General features: G+C 33.1%; 1 protein-coding gene across 1 annotated transcript in view; it reads left to right on the top strand.

Moving 5' to 3' along the window:
- Nucleotides 1-20,753, top strand: part of Dora (zinc finger SWIM domain-containing dorado) — an 80,556-nt gene that overhangs the window by 12,548 nt on the left and 47,255 nt on the right. Inside the window, exons 2-9 of the mRNA XM_089255830.1 lie at nucleotides 5,402-5,912; nucleotides 6,471-6,536; nucleotides 7,475-7,628; nucleotides 9,775-9,869; nucleotides 11,205-11,380; nucleotides 13,755-13,862; nucleotides 15,702-15,783; nucleotides 16,225-16,541. Of these exons, the coding sequence (XP_089111956.1) occupies nucleotides 5,738-5,912; nucleotides 6,471-6,536; nucleotides 7,475-7,628; nucleotides 9,775-9,869; nucleotides 11,205-11,380; nucleotides 13,755-13,862; nucleotides 15,702-15,783; nucleotides 16,225-16,541 (1,173 nt within the window). The 5' untranslated portion in view covers nucleotides 5,402-5,737. The remainder of the gene's footprint in view (nucleotides 1-5,401; nucleotides 5,913-6,470; nucleotides 6,537-7,474; nucleotides 7,629-9,774; nucleotides 9,870-11,204; nucleotides 11,381-13,754; nucleotides 13,863-15,701; nucleotides 15,784-16,224; nucleotides 16,542-20,753) is intronic.

Genomic DNA, 20,753 nt, shown 5'->3' with positions numbered 1-20,753 from the left:
TTCTAATAATTAACTAAAATAAAATATTTATTAATGTAATTAACACTATTCCCATACTAATTAATCAATAAATATTTCTTGAATTTTAACAAAACCAACTTTTGCAATTTAATTATTTTTTGCTTAACTCAATGGATTACTGTGTGTTTGAAAATTCTTTCAATGTTGTTATTAATCATATAGTATATAAAGGTTTTTCTCCAGTTACTTTCAGTATGCTTAATTAGGAAGCTATTTTGCAAAAAGTAATAAAAAAATTAGGTGAATATAATGTATTTAATGAAGCATAAATAATGCAGATTAATTAACGATGATTTACGATATACAGGGGGATTATAACTAAGGTTCTGATTTCAAAACACTGTAAAAAAAGAACAATTGTCAAAATGACTTGAAAATTGACATGAATATTCCTGAAAAAATGCAATTTTATTTGGTAAAGGGGAAAAAATACTTAAAAATGTAAAATTAATGACATCATCCAACATGTGGGAAATTTGCTCGCAGAATGGAAACGATAGCCAGTCATGGCAAAATGATACCTTAATTATAGCATCGGAGTATGCCATGGTCATGATGTGGATATGCTTGCAATTCAGCTTTATTAAACCAAACGCGCCCCCCCCTTCCCCGTTAATATACCCAAGGAACTTCTAACATATACGGAATGTGCTGGGGATTGCAATTCACCAAAGTTTGCAATCTGACCACTGTTTATAACATTTTGAGCTACACCCACAGCCAGAAGTTGCAAGGGTTAAGGTGCATCCTGTCAAAATGGGTCTTCAGCAGCTGCTTTGCTGGTATTGGAATGTGCATCTTGATAGAAGTTCTATCCACACACTGATGCTGTGGAAGTGCTGAAATGATGTGGTTGCACAAAATAGATTATACTGCTGGCCAAGTACAGCATCATCCACTTGAACATTTTGCACTACTTGTACTTTTTTTCCTTTTGCAAAAGAAACTTCCATTGCTTCAGGAGTATCCATGTAAATTTTCAAGTCATTCTGATCAGTACTTATTGTATAGTTTTGGAATCAAAACTTAAATTATAATCACCCTGTATATAGCTGATTATTTTTCATAAATCTGATACTACTATACAGTAGAACCTTGATTACCTGGGCTTAACAGTGTGAAAGTATAAAAAAAACTATTGAATATAAAGACTGGGAGATGTAAAGTAGGAGATATGCTACTTCTTTTGGGAAAGAAAATAAAAATGTATGTGAGGTAATGTAACTATAATAGAGTACACTGGTCTTTGTTCTTTAAAGACAGCTGGTGTCTTTATTGGATTATAGGACCACCTGCCCCTAGCATGATGGTGTCACTACTGTTGCTGCTTCTTTGTGAAGGGAAAAGAAACCCTGTGAGATAATACACCACTACATTTAGATGTGTGATGCAATCCTTATTCATGAATTTGCTAAAGAGCATCAGAATGTAGCCAAAGGGTAGAAAATGTTGTAAGAATGAGAAATTTTGACTTTTGTATATAACTTTAAATAACTAAGATACTTCATATGAAAAATATACATATATTCTGGCCACTTTTACGAGACTTTTTGAAAAAAAACCACTTATAAAATCTTATGTCATTTAAAGATGAGAATGTACCCCAAGGATATAAAAATGTGGTAAAAATGAAACATTTTGGCTAATAATGAACCAATATGATATTTTTCAAGGAAAAAAATTATATTTAGGCAACTTTTATTTGATTTTTTGAAAAAAAACCACTTGGTTAAAACCACGTTGGTTTTAACCATGGTTTAAACCAAACAACCCTGATTTTAAGAAAATAATCAGTGGGCATTGAAATTTTATTTAACACATTTATCAAACAATCATTTTCTACTTTTAAATTTCTAACTTTTAATGTACTCTATGGTTAAAACTTGGCTTCATTAAGATCTTCAAATGCAACTGATCCCTTATTTCATTTATGTCATCATTTTCTGGAAAGATATAAAAATTCATTATTTAGGCTTTTTCAAGATATTCAACAGATAATAAATCCTTATTAATCACTTGTCTGATAATTTGCATCATTGGTTTTTGTTCTCTTCATAATAAACCAGCACCCTACACACACATCCTTTTGACATCTTTCATAAAGTTTGAATAGTTATAGATTTGCCTCAGATCTTCAGGAAATTTTTTCTTTGGCTATGGGAGTTTTATGAAATTTTTGCATACTTCTATTTTGTGGCAGTCAAATTTCAACTATTTCCTTAATTAAGGTTTCTCCTGTGCCATCCTGAACATGTTTTCACTTTGCCTTTAAGTTCTGTCTTACCCTTTTTTTTACAGCTGAGATTAACGAGGGCAAGGTAGTCAGTATATGGATCGTTTCAAGTTTTTCATCAGGCACAATACTAATATTAGCTAATCTTGACACTTCTTCACCTTCTAAGTTCAAGTCAGCCATTCATGAAGTTGATTCTGTATCTTTATTTTACTTGGTCGTGAATTGTGAAAATTCAATGTCTACAAAACGGTGGGGGTTGTTCACATTGGTATTGAAGGCTTGAAATCTCTTGCTCAGTTTCCTTTGCATGTCAACCATGATTTTCTTCTACAATCATTTTTTCTTGACTTGTTAATGATCCATCTTCTTTAAGAGTGATGGAATCTTCAGCTCGTGTTTTCTTGCAGCTCACGTGATACTCTAATGCTCTTTCCAACAGCTAGCAATACTAATGGAAGGATGTCAGAGTACTGTTGTATATTCTTTTCACATACAGGTTCAAACACCTACTTTCCAAGCTCACTTTTGCTCTGGAAAAGAAAAAAAATTAATTGTAAAAAGTAAATTAACTAAAAAAACTGTATCAAGTAAAAAAAGTTCTTAAAAGTTCAGTTATATGTTAGGCAAAATAGCTCCTAACAATTAAGTGTTAGTTAAGCCTAATTCTATGACCACTTTACCCCACGTTGTTTAAATTACTATAAAATGTGAAATATAATGATTACAACTTACCAGTGAATGAAATAATGTTTTTGACACTACTGGAGTGCCCTGCACAGCCAATCTATAAAAAATTTGAGCAACTAAAATGTTAGAGAGAAGTTATTCATGCACTCAAAGAATAGAACAATTCCAACAAAGAATGGAGCCTGAGCAATAAAAAAAACTGTTTATTTCCACTAAAATGTTACTTTCATAACATTTTAAGTGAAAAACTTTGCTACTTGCAAGTGAAAGTTAAAACAGAAATTTAGTAGCAATATCAATTGAAATTCTGAAGTTATGCCATTTTATGTTCAATATGACCATTTTACCCCACCTGACCCTAAATTATATTTCTTTTATTTAAATTCAGTATTAACTCACACATTTTTAATTGAAAGTTTGATATGGTGACTTATAAGAGGGGTATTAAATAGTTTTCGTAACAGGTAAATAGATCTCACATTTTAGGTTATAAGTGATATTAAGCTCTAAAGATCTTGCTTTTAAAGAAGTCGCGTTAGCATATTAAATTACTAAAAATTCCATTTATCATACTAACAGTGTCCAAGAACAAATCATTCCAAAAAATCCAAAAGCTCATACTTATATATGCAACTAACATTCATTAATTTAATCAATTTAATTATTCTAGAGTAATATCTTTATAAAATATCACTGCGAAACGAACTTTTCTTTGAAAAAGAATCGCCTTGAATGAACAAAGTTCCGTACGAGTTATGAAAATTTTATCTATGGTGTAGCATAATTGAAAAGTATGGAGGTTGGTATGGAGATCAATGTTGTGGAAAATTTTAAGTTTTTATCATGACTTGAAATTTATTTACTATTTACTTTCAAAAAGAAACATATCTTGTTTCCCAACTGTGACAATTATTCCCATAAATAGTGTATTGGCTACTTCCACAATACCTGTAATAAATTCCGTTCCAGGGATAAAAATCTTGTCTATAATGTTAACACTCTCTTTAACGACTTCACTTTCTCTATAGGAAAGTCCGTCCTTGGAAGAGACTAGACTAGTCCTTAGAAGATTGTAGAGAAAGACGTTTCTAATCTTCTGAGTAAAACTGAATTAATTCTAGCACAACCTGACTTTTCACCCAAAAAACAGATATCTTTATCACATTTATTTAGATATTAATTAATGTGTCAATAATTAAAATATGAATCTTATATTATCTCTCATTTAGTTGTATTACATCATACAAGTTAAAAATAATCATATTATTCAAAATTGCTTGAAATATCAAAAGTATCTGATTTAAATCAGTGATGTTTTTTAAAAAATCATGTGATTTAAATCAAGCTACTCTGTTTTGCAGACCCCTTGCACAGTATTCACAGAGTAAGAGGAGCACACTATGCTCTAACAAGGGGTAGAGCATATGGAAAGAAAGGAATCTTGTCCTTCAAAATGGATGTATGCATGCATGCAAGAAATTCAATAAAGCTAACCATTCTCTGGCAGTGTTTATGTTAAAAACATTTATCTCTGATTTTGGTCCACAATTAAGAGGCAAAGAATTTCTGTTCATATAATTTGCAGATTATCCTGTTAAAATTAGGAAGTCTATTTTCAGAAAGTGTGCTCGCTCTGGAGAGAACCTGGTCTATTTTAGCCAGGGTTGGCAAGTTTTTGATGGTTTCAGTCATTTCAAACTGTCACATCAAAAAACTCAAATACTGGATCTTAATGTAAACATTCATATTGAAAATACATAAGTTTTTACCTATAGGTTTATACCTATTTTGATCATTTTGTTTAGAAAAGCATTGAGCAACAGCCCTAGATGTGCAAAGTGTTCACACGTGCCACCCTCTCCCATACATTGATTGCATGGCATGTTTAAAAGGAACATATTTATGAATGATTTTATCCTATTGAATCATATTAAGTATGAAACCATACTTAATATGGTTTTCTGAGTAAAAAAATAATATTTTGGTTAAACAGGATTGTTTAAAAGTTTAATAGGAATTAATCTTGCTGAAGTTGTGGTATATCTGAGTGAAACATACAGTTAGTGATGGTGTAGTATGGTACTGTAAACATTGTGATTGCTGCAATTTTTCAGTCAGCACTATTAAAAAAATGATTACAGTATAAAGAGATTCATTCTACTTATGTGGAGGAAATTTGAATAGATGTTAAAATCATATTGTCAGAGCCCTTCTAATGGAATATGCAAAGAAATAGCCTACATATTTTGCACTCGTAAGAGATTTTTCATGCTTAATATTCTATAAAGGTTAATGGAAATTATTTCACAATATCCCAAACAAATCAAATTATATGACCATAAACAGTCATATGATAGAAAAATGTACCTTTTATTTATGTGTAGCATCATCTAGTTTATTACAGGTAATTATTTTTATTATGAAGATGAAAATTTTCAATTTGTATTTTATTTCTAGGTTTATGGGAATGTTATCGAATGAACAATCAACGCTTACCACTGTGAATTCAGAACTGACTGCTTCAGAAATCGCACATTTGGGTTCAGTAAAATTTTCATTTCTCCGTCTCCGCAAAGTGTGTAAAAAGATCAGTAATTTCAGTAGTCTCTCTCATTTGAGATAATATATCTGCTTGTGAGTGTTTTTGAATTGTGGTTGGGTATTGCGGTGAGACATTAAAAATAAATTAAGGGCCAATGACTGGCCAGTGATTTTGAGACGTGGGTTAAATACGGCATAAATCTGTCGTCAGAAATTGAATTGTTAGGTGTCAGGCCTGGAAGGGCTGGTGGCATGTTTGATTGGGATGAGGGTGACAGATTTTCCTTTGAGGACAGTGATAGGTTTGAGGAGGACTCTTTATGTTCATGGATCAGTGAACCAGAGAGCTCTTGTAACAACTGGCGAGGATGGAAGAAGCAGATTGGAAATGGATGTACGGGATATCATGTGATTCATCCAAAGAAAGGTTATTTATTTATTTTTGTTTTTTCTTTAATTTAGTCAAAAAATTTCCCCTCCCCCCCTACCGTTATATACCATAAAGCCATAATTGGGAGAGAACAGAACTTTTGCTAGCCCTTTAATTGGCAAGCATCGGAACATTCACCGGAGAAGAATTTTGATGGTTTTATTAAGCAATACTATTATTACATAAAAAAACAATTATTGTCAATATTAAAAGATATATATATGGGACGTAGCGTTTCAGGGTAACACACCGTATTGCTATGATTTACGTTGATTTGAATAGTATAAAAATATGCCAACTAACCCAATGCATAATACTGTGTATGCAGAGGTAGATTTATGGCTTTGCTGCCAATGGGCTATTCAACTACTACTGCCCCTTCTCCCTCTCTAATTTTATGTTCTTAACCATCAAATATTAAACTTTCTTGCTCTGGGATATAGCATGCTTAAAAGGACTCTGTATGTAAGTCAAGGCATTGACAAATCCCTAATGTGTACAGTAATTTACGAGACATTTGTGCAGTTTCTATATCTCTGTATCTCTCTTAAATAGATACTGCTTCCACCAGCCTTCACAGAACACTGGAAGATCACAACAATGTACCAGTGTCTTCTGCAGGTAAGAGCCCGGATATTTATAATATAAATTTACTTGTAAGTAGCAATTGAAATATGGCATCCATTCCACCTTGAGTGCATACTGATTGATTAATATGATCAACCGATTAATCACTTACGTATCAGCTGGATATGAGGTCAAAAATAGTCTTAGGGTAAAGTTTTAGTGTCTTTTCTGAAATTTTAGAAATCATTGAAGTGAACGCCAAAATTAGTGATTTATCCAATTGGACTAGGCAGTATATGCATGTGACATGATTCAGCTTTTGAAGTTTGTGAATGCATCTCTTTTTTAATGTTTTTTCACTTTGGTGTTACTGAGGAATCATTTTGGTTGATATTGTTTATAATCAGTAATATTGTTTGTTTATAGTCAAATAGTTATAATTGATTGGCTGATTAATTCACAACTTTGGGCAGCACTTTTTAAATTATCAATAAAAAAAACATGTAACTCCCACTTCTTATCGCAAAATTGGTTGCTTGGTGTATGTGCATCTGTGTCATTCTAAAAAAAATGAAAAATTGCTAGAAATTAAAATTTTCTTGTTTTAAACTTAGAACAGGTACATACATTTTTTTTTTGGAAAATAAAAACAACAGAATATGTGATTTTATAACATAAACATGCAATTTTTAAAATTGAAAGCTTTCAAAACAAACTAGCTCAAATGACATTAACTTGAAGTTAGTTAATTCCTTTGTCGATATAGTGTTACAATTGGTTGGTTAGTATTGATTAATCTATCAAATGATATGCTCATATTTTCAATATTTATTACAGACACACGAATAAATCAATATTGTAATATTGATTTATTCGTGTTTCTAAATACCGTGTTTCTATTACAACATCTAATGTAGTTAAATAGACTACTATGTGGGTGACTTCATTATAACTTTACAACATTCATGATTTTATGAATTTCTTATTTCTAGATGGTCAAGTCTTATCTTTAGTTGAGCTATCTGCTCGTGTTGTTGCTTGTCATATTCCTTTTGAAGTTGTTGAACATGTTTGTCCCCCTGTACCTGAACAACTACAGCTGCGTATTGCATTTTGGAGCTTTCCAGAAAATGAGGAAGATATCAGGTTATTATTTTTATTTGAATAGTTATCTTGAAACGAGCCACTTTTTTTTATTGTGTGCCAATTTCACAAATTTGAAAACAAAAGTTATATTTTAAAGTCTGCTGTTATTTTATTCTTGCTTTGCAAAAATACAGCTGATCTCATTTAAGAATTACTCACATGAGACGTCTTCCCTATTTTAAAAATCAGATTTCCAGAGTCCTGATTTTTTTCACTCGTATAAGATCATTTCCAACTTGATCAATTTATATCACAGTCTCTTTATAATGAGGCATTAAGCAGGATCCACTGCACATAAAATGAAACTGTACATTGAAATTTATTTTGTCGCCACGTGTATTATACACACTTCTACTTTGAAAATGAGTCGGGTTTTTCAATCAGTATGCCATGAAAGAATTGTAGGTAGGTGTATTCCATGAAAAATTACAGTACAGTGAAACCTTGATTTAATGCAGACCAAGAAATATTGTTGTAGACAGATTATCGTTATATCGAGGGGCGACATTATCCTTATTTGTGATCAAATTTGTGCTTTTATCATTTTTTATACGTCGGAATTGTTAATACGATCAGAAAATGTGCTTTTATATATTTAATTCACCATAAAAAGTGTAATTCATTAGGCCACAGTTTATCCATTAGGTTTAGGATATCGTATGCTGCCTGGCAGTCCAGTGGTTAGGGAGCTAGCCTGTGACTGTGTAGGTCTGGGTTCGAATCCAGGTTCGGGAATGGATGTCCACTAGCACTAACAAATTCCCTGGACAGATCTTGCAGATCTCTTGGGAATACATGAGGATCACATAATTAAAAAAATATTAAATTATTAATAAAATTTGACTTACATGCATTGCCCCGTAAAGAAGTTTACCGCATTGCACTTAAGTGTCATGCATAGAAAGTAGCAATACCAATAACTTTAGCTTTTGGTGATCCTTTAGTGCAAAATATCGATGTTATTAGGTGCCTTCAGAAGAGAATGAAAACAAGTAACAAAGTTCAAATTAAATATCGTTGAAATATCATTGTGATTAATTTCAAGGAATTTTTTTATTTATTATTTAATGCCTTTCTCAGCTGTGGCTAATATTTAATTTTTGGCCTTGTTTTTTTTTTTTTGAAAATTGATTATGAACGAAACTCAAAAAATGCTAAAAAATATTGTTTTTTTTAGATTGAGAAAAAAAAGATTTATTGAATAGTTCTTCACTTATTGATTTCATTCATAACCACTATAAATTAATGTTTCTTTGACACTTGACTAAATTTCTCGACGTTTTTCCCCGAGTCATGTTTCAAACAGTATCAAATCCAAGCACAGCATGCTAATAACATGAAGTACCAATGTAAACAAACTGCAAAAATATTTAGTTAAATAATTATATATTTTTTTAAAACCGATGGAAACAAAGTACGATCGCTAATCAAAAAAGAAACTTTTACAACACAAATTTCCCACAACATATTTCTGCAAATGAATGCCGAGATGAGGTGTCAAAATATTGGTAGGATTCATATTTTTTTAAAACTTAAAAAATTCAATTTTTATCGTCAATTTAATTTTTCTGAATAGTCAGTTAACATGTAATTTTTTTTCCCATCTCACAGCCTTAAAAATGCTCTCCCTTACCCCTGGTCAAGAACCACTGTTATAGAGGGATTTATCGTGGTAAAGGATATTGTTGTGTCCACAGGAATTTAACATTAGACTGTAGGCAATTCCAAACAAGATTTGAAGAAATATCGTTATATGGAGTGTCTTTGTAGCCAGGGTTTATTGCATTTGAAATAAAAAGATCTGATATGCTGGCTAACCCAATAACTGAAAATTCATTGTCACATTATTCACTACACAAAAAATTATACTTCTTGCAACATATAAAATTATCAAACTTTTTGATATTTTATTTTTATCTCTATTTTTTTTTTTCTTGTGCATAGTACTAATTAAAAATTGTTTCAAATAAAAGCAATTCCTGTCAAATGAAATTAATTTAGGGGAATCTGAGAAATGTTTTAGATTTATTGAATGCTTATAGGTGTCAACTAATGAGCATGATAATAAATATCATTATAATTATATAATATCAATTTTATTAAATAATGATTATCATATGAAATGACTGAGTATGTATGAATGCAGATTGTATTCTTGTTTGGCCAATGGATCTGCAGATGAGTTTCAGAGAGGTGAACATTTGTATAAAGCCAGAGCAGTAAAAGAACTTCTGCAGATTGGTAAGTACTGTTTATACTAATACTTAAAATGAGTTTTTCATTTAACTGTTTGTGCCCTTCAATTCTAGTATTGGTCAGAAATTCAACTTCTCGCAGGTGCAAAAAAAGTCATTTTTGATATTTTGCAGCTTCAATTGTATTGCCACATTCAGTGAAGTCATGGATGTGCTGTACCTTGTGAGATATCTGGAACTTTGTTAAAGCTAAAGGACATGTAAAAATTAAATATCATGCATCTTACTGTATAATTTATTTTGTAAAGACCTAGGCGAGTTATAATAGCGTAAGTTCAGTTATTTTCTTACTATCATCACCAAACTACATGCGCCTTATAAACGGTCCTCTGAGGTCCATCTATCACTGGTATAGCAATCACCCCATACACATGTGAATCAGATATTAATAAAAATGAAAGAGAAAACCATATATATAGAAATGTGTGGATGATATAAAACACTATATAAAAGTTATTTATTGAGTGGTATCGGCGTATTATCAGCAGGATTAAAAAATATATATAAAAAACTTGCCTTGTCTTTCAATAATCAATCCATCCGGTACACTAATGAAATTTATTCACGAAACAATAGCATTATTTACATACGAAACAAAATTTACTGTTCAGTCAAAAACCTTCTGAAAAGTAATGATTCTTTTGAATAATTATGTAGATTTTTTTTAATATGGATTATTTTCTGATACTTTATACCAGTGGTTCTCAACCTTTTTTGTCTTGTGGAAAATTGCCAATTTCAAATTACTTGCCAATAATTTCAACTACCATATTTTCCTGCGTATAATCCATGGTGGTGCATAATCTGCTTGCAAAACTTGAAAAAAGAAAAAAAAAAAAAGTGACGTATAATAATCTAGAGCGACGTATTATCTGCAGGATTTAAGAGAAAGGTATAAAAACTTGCCTTGTCTTTCAATAATCAATCTATTAGTACACTAATTAATGAAATTTATTCACGAAACAACAGCATTATTTACATGCAAAACAAAATTTACTGTTCAGTCAAAAACCTCCAAATTCAGACTCATTAGAATTATCATCAAGCTGATAACATTTTCTGCAGATTGTCTGTATTTTTTAATGTTTAACCATTTTTTTATTTTCAACAGATCATGAGCAGATTGTACAAAGGAAAATACAGTGTTATTTTTGTTTGCCAAATAATCTTTTTTTTTTTTTTTTTTTTTTTTTTTGCAAAAAGTTATTTTTTTTAGTATAATTTCCATTTTTTTTCTTCTGCTTTTTATGATCCTAGTAAAATGAATTCAGGATTTATATACTAAGAAAGTTTATTCCATGGTTTTTGTTATTCATTTTAGGTTTTCATTTAAGTGCTACCATTGTGCCCCCTCAGTCAGTGCCTGTCTCCAAAGGATCGTGCAACGTAGCTGTCACTTTCGACAGATGTCGCATAACATCCTGTACCTGCACTTGCAGCAGCAGTGCTTCGTGGTGTTCACATGTTGTAGCTGTCTGTTTGTCTCGCATTCATCAGGTAAATAGTTTTGTATGCTGTAGGTAAACATTAAATAAGTATTTCGTATTTTTTGATAGTGATTGTCTGATAATTATACATGAAAGAAATGGGAAGAAATAGCCAAAATAAATTTTTCAGTATGAATCTCTTATAAAGTGAGTTTTAGATACATATTCCCCCACATTAGCCAGCATCCGGAAATAACTATTTCTTGGCATGAGTAAACCTTGCTTTTCCTCTGCATGCCAAAAATGAACCAGACCACAACATTCAAAAATCTGATGTCCCTCAACTTTGGCAGAATAGGCTATTGGTTAATATGGGGGAAATAAAGTAATATTTTCTATTGGACATAGAATTTAGCCATCTAAGCACTGGATATAGTACAAACACACTAAGTGGCCAAAAAATTAGAAACATTCCTCACTCAAATTTCGATTTGTGTGAAAATGTAACGCTTTCACATGCAATATCGTAATGAACTGGATTTGCTGATAAAAAGCTTTCTCCCGGGCAGAAGCACCAGTTAACATTGCAGTTTACCTGTTCATAGGCAAAACAAGAGATTTGAGTGACTTTGAACATGCATGATTGTGGGTGCCAGAAACGGCGGTTCCAGTACCTTCAAAGCTGCTAACCTTCTTGGCTTTTCTCGTACAACAGTATTTCAAGTATTCAATGAATGGCAGCTAAGCCAAAAGATTTCGAGTAGAAAGTGGAATAGTGGGTGGAAATCGCTTGTGAATGAAAGAGGTGCCAGGCGACTGACATGCACTGTGTGCAGCAACAGAAGAGCTACAACGCAACAAATTGCAGCGCAATACATCTCAGGATCGTCACAAAGCATATCCGTATATTCTACAAGGTGGATTTTATAATGAATTGGTTTTAATAGTCGGCGACCAACAAGGGTCCCTTTGATTTTGCTGCAAAACCGAAGAAAATGGTTTTTGTGGGCTAGAGAATGCTTAAATTGGATACTTGATGAATGGAAGAAGGTCGTCTGGTATGACGAGTCCAGATTTCTTCTCCATGACGTTGGTGGCAGGATTTGTGTGAAGTGCAATCAGCACAAAGGCATGAATCCAGCATGCCACATGACAATTGTTCAAGTAAGTGACGGTGGAATCACTGTTGATGGAACATTTTTCTGCTATATTCTTGGTCCGTTATTTCCATTGGAAACATTCATCAATGCTAGTGTCTATTTCCACGTTATTGCTGACCACGTGCACCTGTTTATGGCCATAATGTTTCTTGATGATGGCTGTATGTTTCCAGCAGGACAAAGCACCCTCCCATGGGGCTGGAATTATCTCAGATTGGTTTGAAGGACGTGATTCATAGTTTTGATGGCTTCAATGGCTCCCTCAGGAATGAGGTTGAAAAGTCTGTTAAAAGCTCTGAAACATCATCTTCTAATCTGAGGGAATTAAGAACTTTCATTTCGTTAGCATGGACTAATATTCCTCTATTGGTCCAGCAACTTGTAGAGTCCATGGCTAGAAGAATATCTGCTGTCATCAAAGCCAGAGGAGATCCCACAGGATATTAGTGGTGAGTGCGACACACAATATTAGTGGTGAGTGCGACACACAATATTAGTGGTGAGTGCGACACACAATATTAGTGGTGAGTGCGACACACAATATTAGTGGTGAGTGCGACACACAATATTAGTGGTGAGTACTAATGTTTTAGCCACTGGGTGTATATCCTCCACCTTATACAGTACACACACATGTGGTATGCCTTATATAGTATTTCATGTCGGAACCTGACATGATGTAATGATAACACTTTAATTACATAGCATCTTTTTAGAAGGCTATTCCATCCTCAATCATTTTTATTGCAGTGTGCAATCATTTTATGCACATGAGGACTAACTACAATAAGGAACCTACATTTTATAGAAAATTCCGAGCTTTTACAAAATTAGCTTTTTTTCATTTTCCTCATTAAGAGTTGATGTGTTAAACAGATGTGGAACTTCAGTGTGGAAACTTCCTGCTGTAAAAATGTGCAGTGGGCTTGCTGCCATCTTTCCTCCAGTAAGTTCTATTTTTGTGCGTGGAAAGACAAGCACTTGTAACATGAAATCAGGATATTAAAGTGACAGAGCCTTTGAAAATCATTTGATACAATAGTCAAATGCCTTATTGACCAGTTATATCATGATAAGGGCTCTTCAATAAGAACATACTTTTAAATTGAAGAAATGACATCACTGGTATGTTTGCATCAGGTTTATTTTTGACTGACAACCTGTGGGAGATTATACAACTGAATTCCAATTAAGATCTTTAAATTTCTCTTTATCCATTTACATGTTTCCATGTGTACTGTATACTGTGTACTGTATATTGATGTTATGCAACTTATTTCTTAGCCCAATCATGTTCGTCTTCGTGCTCCTGTATCTGAGTCATTGTCAAGACTTCATCGGGTTCAGCTTCAGAAATTCGCTCAGTACCTTATTAGTGAACTTCCTCAACAGGTAAGGTTGAATTTCAGTCTAAATTTAACTGTAAAATGACTAGTGAGTTAAGAGGATTTAGTAACAAATATTTTGGACTATTAACTATAAGTGGATATGTGGGGGAAGGGGAATGATTAGTGGCATAGATTGGAAAGCTGAGTCAGACTGTCACTCCCCACTCCCATTCAAAAGCTGAAAGACAGAAACTTTTGGTGATGGTATGTTGAAACCTATGGTTGCAGTTTCTTTAGAATCATTCACCCATGCATGCTTCCCCATGGGAACGCTAACAGGGCTCCAACCCTGAGGTCTGAGATGAATCTTAGTACTGTAATTTCTAAAGTTTAGTCAGAAGATTTCATTAACTTGCCAAATACAAATCAATTTATTTGGTTTTGATTATAATCTTCATCAAATGCAATGCTCAGACCTGCCAACACACTCCAGATTTAGGTGGGAGACTCCAAATTTTTCATCCTTCCTCCTGCTCTCCGGATTTTGGCAGAAAATTAGATTTCACGTTATCGTGACGTCAATGACTGCCATTGTCGTTAGGGAAACACCAATACCCCAAAGCAGAATGTGCCAAAATGTGCGACGTACGTCGCAGAACAACCAGTGCTGTTGCAGAACAATCTGGAAGAATTTTAAGAGTAGTGTAGAAAAACGCTATTATGTATATGCAAATTTTTACCGCAGAACATATTCAGTCAGCTGAGGGCTCGTTGCAGAACATCGCAAAACATTCTGCTGTGGGGCACCCATAGAGGACAGCTGTGGTCATTTCCATGAAGCAACTGGCAAAGATGTGACTGTTTACGTAGCGTTTATCGGCAATCATTTATCGGGGGGGGGGAGCCCTTGGTTGCCAAAATTCCTGTATAATCATTATTGTATTCCATTAACAGCTGTGCGGTAAACATAAGTTTTTTCGTCAGCAGCTTTGTATTTTGAAATTTTTTAATTGTTTCCTCTGATTAAATATGTTTTCAGAAAGAAAATGTAAAACTTTAAGCTATATAAAGCTAAATATCAAGCTTTTCAGAGTTCATATACCCAAGATTATCCATCACTGATAGCATCCACGAAAGGAAGCACTTATACTTTATGAACGTTATGTAGATGTGATTTCTCTATTCTGCATGAAAAAACGGACATGAAATTATACTCTGCTTCGGGGCAATGCAGAACCTACCTTGGGGGGGGGGGGCTGGAACTTTTTCCTAATTGATGAAAAAAAAAATTTGTGATTTTTTTTTTTTTTTTAATCTATTCTATGAGTGTTGGGAGGGGGGTACCATTTGTTTCCCCTCCACAATCCAACCCACATGGATAAGAAGTAAAAATTTAAAAATTATATTAAAAGGCTTATATCCCGGGAGGGACAGAGCCTGGGTTGTGTCTGATCTGACAGGAGGGGGTATCCCCTTGGGAGAATTTCTGGATTCCAAAAGTTGGCACGTCTGAATTCTGTAAGATTGCCCGTAATTAGCTAACTTACAAAGAAAACTCCAGCAATTAGATGAAACTATCATTAATGTTTTATTAAAAATAAATTGCGGAATCGACTATATGCTCACCTTCTCAATTTTTTTTTGTGATTTTATCGTGTATGTCAGGCAGCTAATGTGCCTAAAATTATGGTATTATTTTGTGCACCATGGATCTACTATATCTGGGCTCTTGAAAAAACTAGGGACACAGTTCCAGAATATAAAAGAGAAGGGGTGGGGGGAGCTTGCATTCACTTAAGTCTTCTTTTTATTGCTTCATTTATATTTAGGTCTGTAGTAATCATATTGCAATAAATTGACAAACTTTTCTTAAGTTGTCTGGAATTAAATCTGTTTTCTATAGATTTTACCAACTGCTCAGCGATTACTAGATGAATTGTTGTCTAGCCAGCAGACAGCTATTAACACTTTAGGAGGAGCACCAGGTAAGAAAAAAATATTTGAAATTGAAATTTCAATAATTTTTTATTGAAAATATTGTTCGATGTCATTTAAAATTGTTTCTCCTTAATGATCTCAAAGTATTTATTATGCTTATTCTCTTTGTTAATGTATAAAGAAGTATGCAAAGTATAAAAAATTCACTTTCTTTGTATAAAATATGTTCAGTACATTTCATACAATATCAAAGATTACAGTACAGCCTTTACAAATGATGATTGTAAAGGCCTTGGCTTGATTCCTGCAGGTGGCACAGTGGTAACTTGGCTGGCTTGAGTTGGTTTTTCAGCTTTGATGCATGAATGCGAGTTTCTCTTAATGCACAAATTCTGTGTCAGTGACTTTACATGTATTATTATTAATATATATTAAGAGCAAAATGGGTTTTTTTTTTAATTTTCTGATTTATTTGTTTTGTTTCCAAGATCCTACTGCTGGTGCTTCTATTAACGAGCAAACAACTTGGTGCTTGGATGGCTCAACCCTTCATGATAACATCAGAAAAATCCTTATAAAGTTATGTGTTCCGTCTCCAATTGTCTTCAGTGATGTCAATTATTTGTCCTCCACTGCTCCACCAGCAGCTGCTGAATGGTCTAGTTTGTTAAGACCTCTGCGAGGTCGAGAACCTGAAGGGCTCTGGAATTTGCTGTCCATCGTACGAGAAATGTTTCATCGCAGTGATCGCAATGCTATTTTGCTCCTTGAAATTCTTACAGAAGAAGTTCTTTTGTGTGATCAGGTGAATTGCTGCCTGTCTTTACATAAAAATGATTATTCATTAACTTGCTGCTTCATGAATTTTGCTCAAAACTTTTATGGAAGTTTAAATGCTTTCTATGAAAGTTGAAAACACAAATTCATATGAAATTAATTTACTCAAAAATAAAAATTGTAGTATCCTGACCTATAAGATTAAGTATATGTTCTAAATCAGTTCTATATGCTTCATCAAATTTTCCCACTTGAAATAATTGAAATGCCGATAATGTTGTCAGCTTTCAAAAGTGCTTGATATTTGATTTGTCAAATCAAGGAATATTTTTCATTGTATGTTTTGTTTTTGTAAGTTCAAAGTAATTTTCGACATCTATTAATTAATTGACATTTTTACCAAATATTGTATGCTTTTTACTTATATTATTTGCAAGTGAAGACACTCGTAAGGCACCTCTGTAAATATATGTGTGCACATCAAAACCTCTATAGGCGACCACCCTCAATTTCCTCCCCACTTCTGGAGTTGGTGAGTGTTTGGCCGGTCTATTGTCACTTTTTCATGAGTGAGGGTTGGGGAGTTAAGGTATCAGTAAATAATTGTGATGATCATTATTATCATAGGTGCCAATGCTTTTGATTTAACTACCGAGAAGCCTTCCGATTTTTCAGCCTTAGTAAAATCTTCCGATCATAAATCAGATTCTTCCGATTTTTCGTATCTTCATAGAAAAATTCCTAAAAGTCCTCAAATTATGCTTTGTTTGAATAGAAAATCGCAAAAAAAAAAAAAATACTCTTCCAGTCCTTAAAATTTCAAGCTCACCCCATTTTCTCAGGAAAAATATGGAGAATGAGGATTTAAAGTACAAAAAATCGGTAATTGTTGCCAAAAGCATGCAAAGTGGCCAATTATTGCTAAAAAATCAGGACAACAAAAGATTTGTCCCTGAGAAATGGGATTTATATATGGTCATCTGTAAAGTCCCCGGGTTTCCCTTTTATTTGTGTGACGTGTTTTCTCTGATGCGGAAGGTGCCATCACGTGATAAACTACAGATTTTTCAAGCCTTTGAATTGGCACCTATGTAATGATGAAAAGGAGAATCTAAGACACTTTCATCATAGAAAAAGAGGAAAAGGCTGAGAAAATGTATTCCAGCTCTATCATCATCATGATCAATTCACTACCTTTTTATCTTGTTTCAGGAGTGAGTTATGTGCTTGTAAATGTACATTAAAAAATAGTGCTGCCATCTATATTTCATATTTTCAGTAAAGTGTAATGATTGATTATTTCTACTGTTGTGGGGTCTGTTACTCTCTATAGTGAAACTTTTTAACAGGGGGATCAAATCGTGTTTGTGCCTCAAAGTTGGAGACCACAGAAAACAAACTTCTGCCAATCAATGCCTGTGTGATATCAAACCTAGGGCTCTCTGGAGCCACCATGATGTCCCCTCATCTGCACCCTTCAAGGAAACTCATTTTTTTAAACACAGCAAAAACCCTATTCTATCACCATTATGCATTATTTACTACCTTTTTATGCCCTTTTACTACCATTGAATCTATAAAAGGAGAAATTGTGTTTGAAATATGAAGCTTAGTTATCCAAATATGTCCATTTTGTAAATAATTTTGAATTGCAGGGTTCTATAATGCATCTTTAATCCTTTTATCCTCCGTCAAGAACTTAAATTATACTTTAATGCATTTACAGTCAATGTTCGTTATAACGACCCCCATCGTTCCATCAGAAATGAACGTTATATTAAAAGGTATACGTATACAGGGTGGGCAAAAAGTCTGTAGAAACTTTAAAAATGAATAAAAACCGGAAAAATAACTGAAATAAAAAATGGTTTGCAGGGTTAGCATCACTAGGTCGCTGGAATTTTTTGACAGGAAAAATAACTCAAAAACTGCCGATAGGTGGCACTGGTATGAGCGACTTTGGTGGAAATAGAGGCAAATGAGACGGTTATAACAACATGCACTTCTAATCCACAACCAGTTCACCGTTGTAAACCGTGTATGTGGACCTACTGCACTCTGCCGCTGCTGAATTTGGGACTTGCCTGCAATGTGTTATTCTCTGTGGTGGTGGTGGTCATATGGAACACATACTGCTGTAATAAACGATTTGGCGGCATTCTGTTTATTTGCATATTTTTTCTTTGACTTCTGTATGTCAGTGCCACCTATCAGCTATTTTTGGAGTTTTTTTTTCTTGTCTTAAAAAATTCCCCTGACCTAATAATCCTAACCCTGCGAACCATTTTTTATTTTGGTTATTTTTCCAGTTTTTATGAATTTATAAAGTTTCTACAGACTTTTTGCCTATTCTGTAGAATATTTTTTATATGAAAGCATTTGGGACTTCTAACAGAATTGGCATGTTTGAAAAAAAGTATGTTAAACATAGTGGGATGAATCAAGAAGTTATCCAGAATACGACAATCATAATCTTTTTATGGGCAGTGTATTATATAGTATTATTATTAGTTTTTCTTTCATGATGTATGCTCTCATATTGGGTTGCTCTATTTTGGTCATGTTTGACATCCATATTTTTTTATGGGCATCTTTTTTTCAGCCTCCTTCCTGGGCAATTTGCCTGTTGTGGCCTTTGTGTTTGTATTTAGTGTACTGGTCGTTGTAATGGAACTGTCACTATAATGTGGGGTGTTATAACCAGGTTTGTGACACATGGTAGTTTTTGACAGTTTAAACCGCAGTTTAGACTGTCCCTTCCATCAAAAACTGTCAAAAATCTCAAATATTGCTTTTCAATATAAAAATTCCCATTGGAAATACACACAGTAATTGCATGTAAGGTTTAAAGTGACTATGTTATACAACTCCAGATAGCTGTAAACTATGGACGGGCAACTAATGTGTTCACCCAATATGCTCTGCTACAGCTTCATTTTTATATGAAGTTTTAACTTGAATATATTAAAAGCAAAGTTGGCAGCTTTTTGATGGTTTAAACTGTGATGTATCATTCCCCCCACCCCCAAAAAATCCTCTCTAATATTGCTTTTCAATATAAAAATTCCCATTGGAAATACAAACACTAATTACATGTAATCTTTAAATGGCTATCTTATACAAAGAATAAATATTTAATACGATTCTAAAATAATTTTCTACTCTATAATATACAGAATTATTTTGCACAAAATATATATGTTTTTTTTCTTGTAAAATATGCAATTTGAATAAAGCATAGCATAAACACTGAAGGGAAAACTATGGAAGGATTTGACATTCCCCCTAATTCAAGATGATTCTTGACCTTCTAAAATTTCTTCAACTGTTTATATATATGCTTTGATATAAACCATCTGCTGTACTCTTTTTACAACAGATAAGTGTTTAGAAAAATTTATTACATCATATATGTAATGTTGATTTCTGTTATTACATTATCTAGATAATCACTGAGATGCTGTTATTGTGCATAACATTGAAATATATCTAGCGATCAAAATACTAAATTGTAGAACTGTGATGTATCATTACCCCCCCCCCCCAAAAAAAAATCCCCTCTAATATTTTCAATACAAAAATTCCCATTGGAAATACAAACACTAATTACATGTAATCTTTAAATGGCTATCTTATACAAAGAATAAATATTTAATATGATTCTAAAATAATCATGTCATTTAAATAATATGTCATTTAATTTGGCAATGCTCTTGCTTGTACATACTTAACTCCTGTAACTTATCCTTAGTCAAACTAAGTTATTCTTACTTTTGCACTATGATATGGTATATTTACTAGCATTTATAATGCAATGATTTTCCAATTGAAGCTGTATTCAAACATGCAAAAAAAATGCTTTGGGTATCAAGTCCCACATCAGCTCTGCTTTGGTTGAAAATACTCTTTAAAACTCTGTGAATTTATACACACTGAGCTAAGAAATTTTTGGGGGGAAATAAATGAGTTTAGTTAACAGATGCTGCTTGAGAATTTTTATATGGAATATAGTTTCGGGCAGATTAGAAAATTTAAAATATCAAAATAGGTATTTTTCCTCAGTAATTATAATTCTGAATATAAAACCCTTTAATCTACATAAAAGTAAGTGTTGTTATTTAACATATCTATCAGGTTAACGGAAACTATTTGACATCATTGACAGTAAGTTTTTGACAGTTTTAATACCAAGTTAGTTTCTGGGGTCAAAAACCTAACCCTGATGCCCTGTCATACATAT

The sequence above is a fragment of the Pholcus phalangioides genome, unplaced genomic scaffold (assembly GCF_987345545.1).
Source record: "Pholcus phalangioides strain wild (caught in Gottingen) unplaced genomic scaffold, Ppha-v1.0 ptg000004l_1, whole genome shotgun sequence".
Classification (NCBI taxonomy): domain Eukaryota; kingdom Metazoa; phylum Arthropoda; class Arachnida; order Araneae; family Pholcidae; genus Pholcus; species Pholcus phalangioides.
This window is presented reverse-complemented; position numbering and strand designations above follow the sequence as displayed.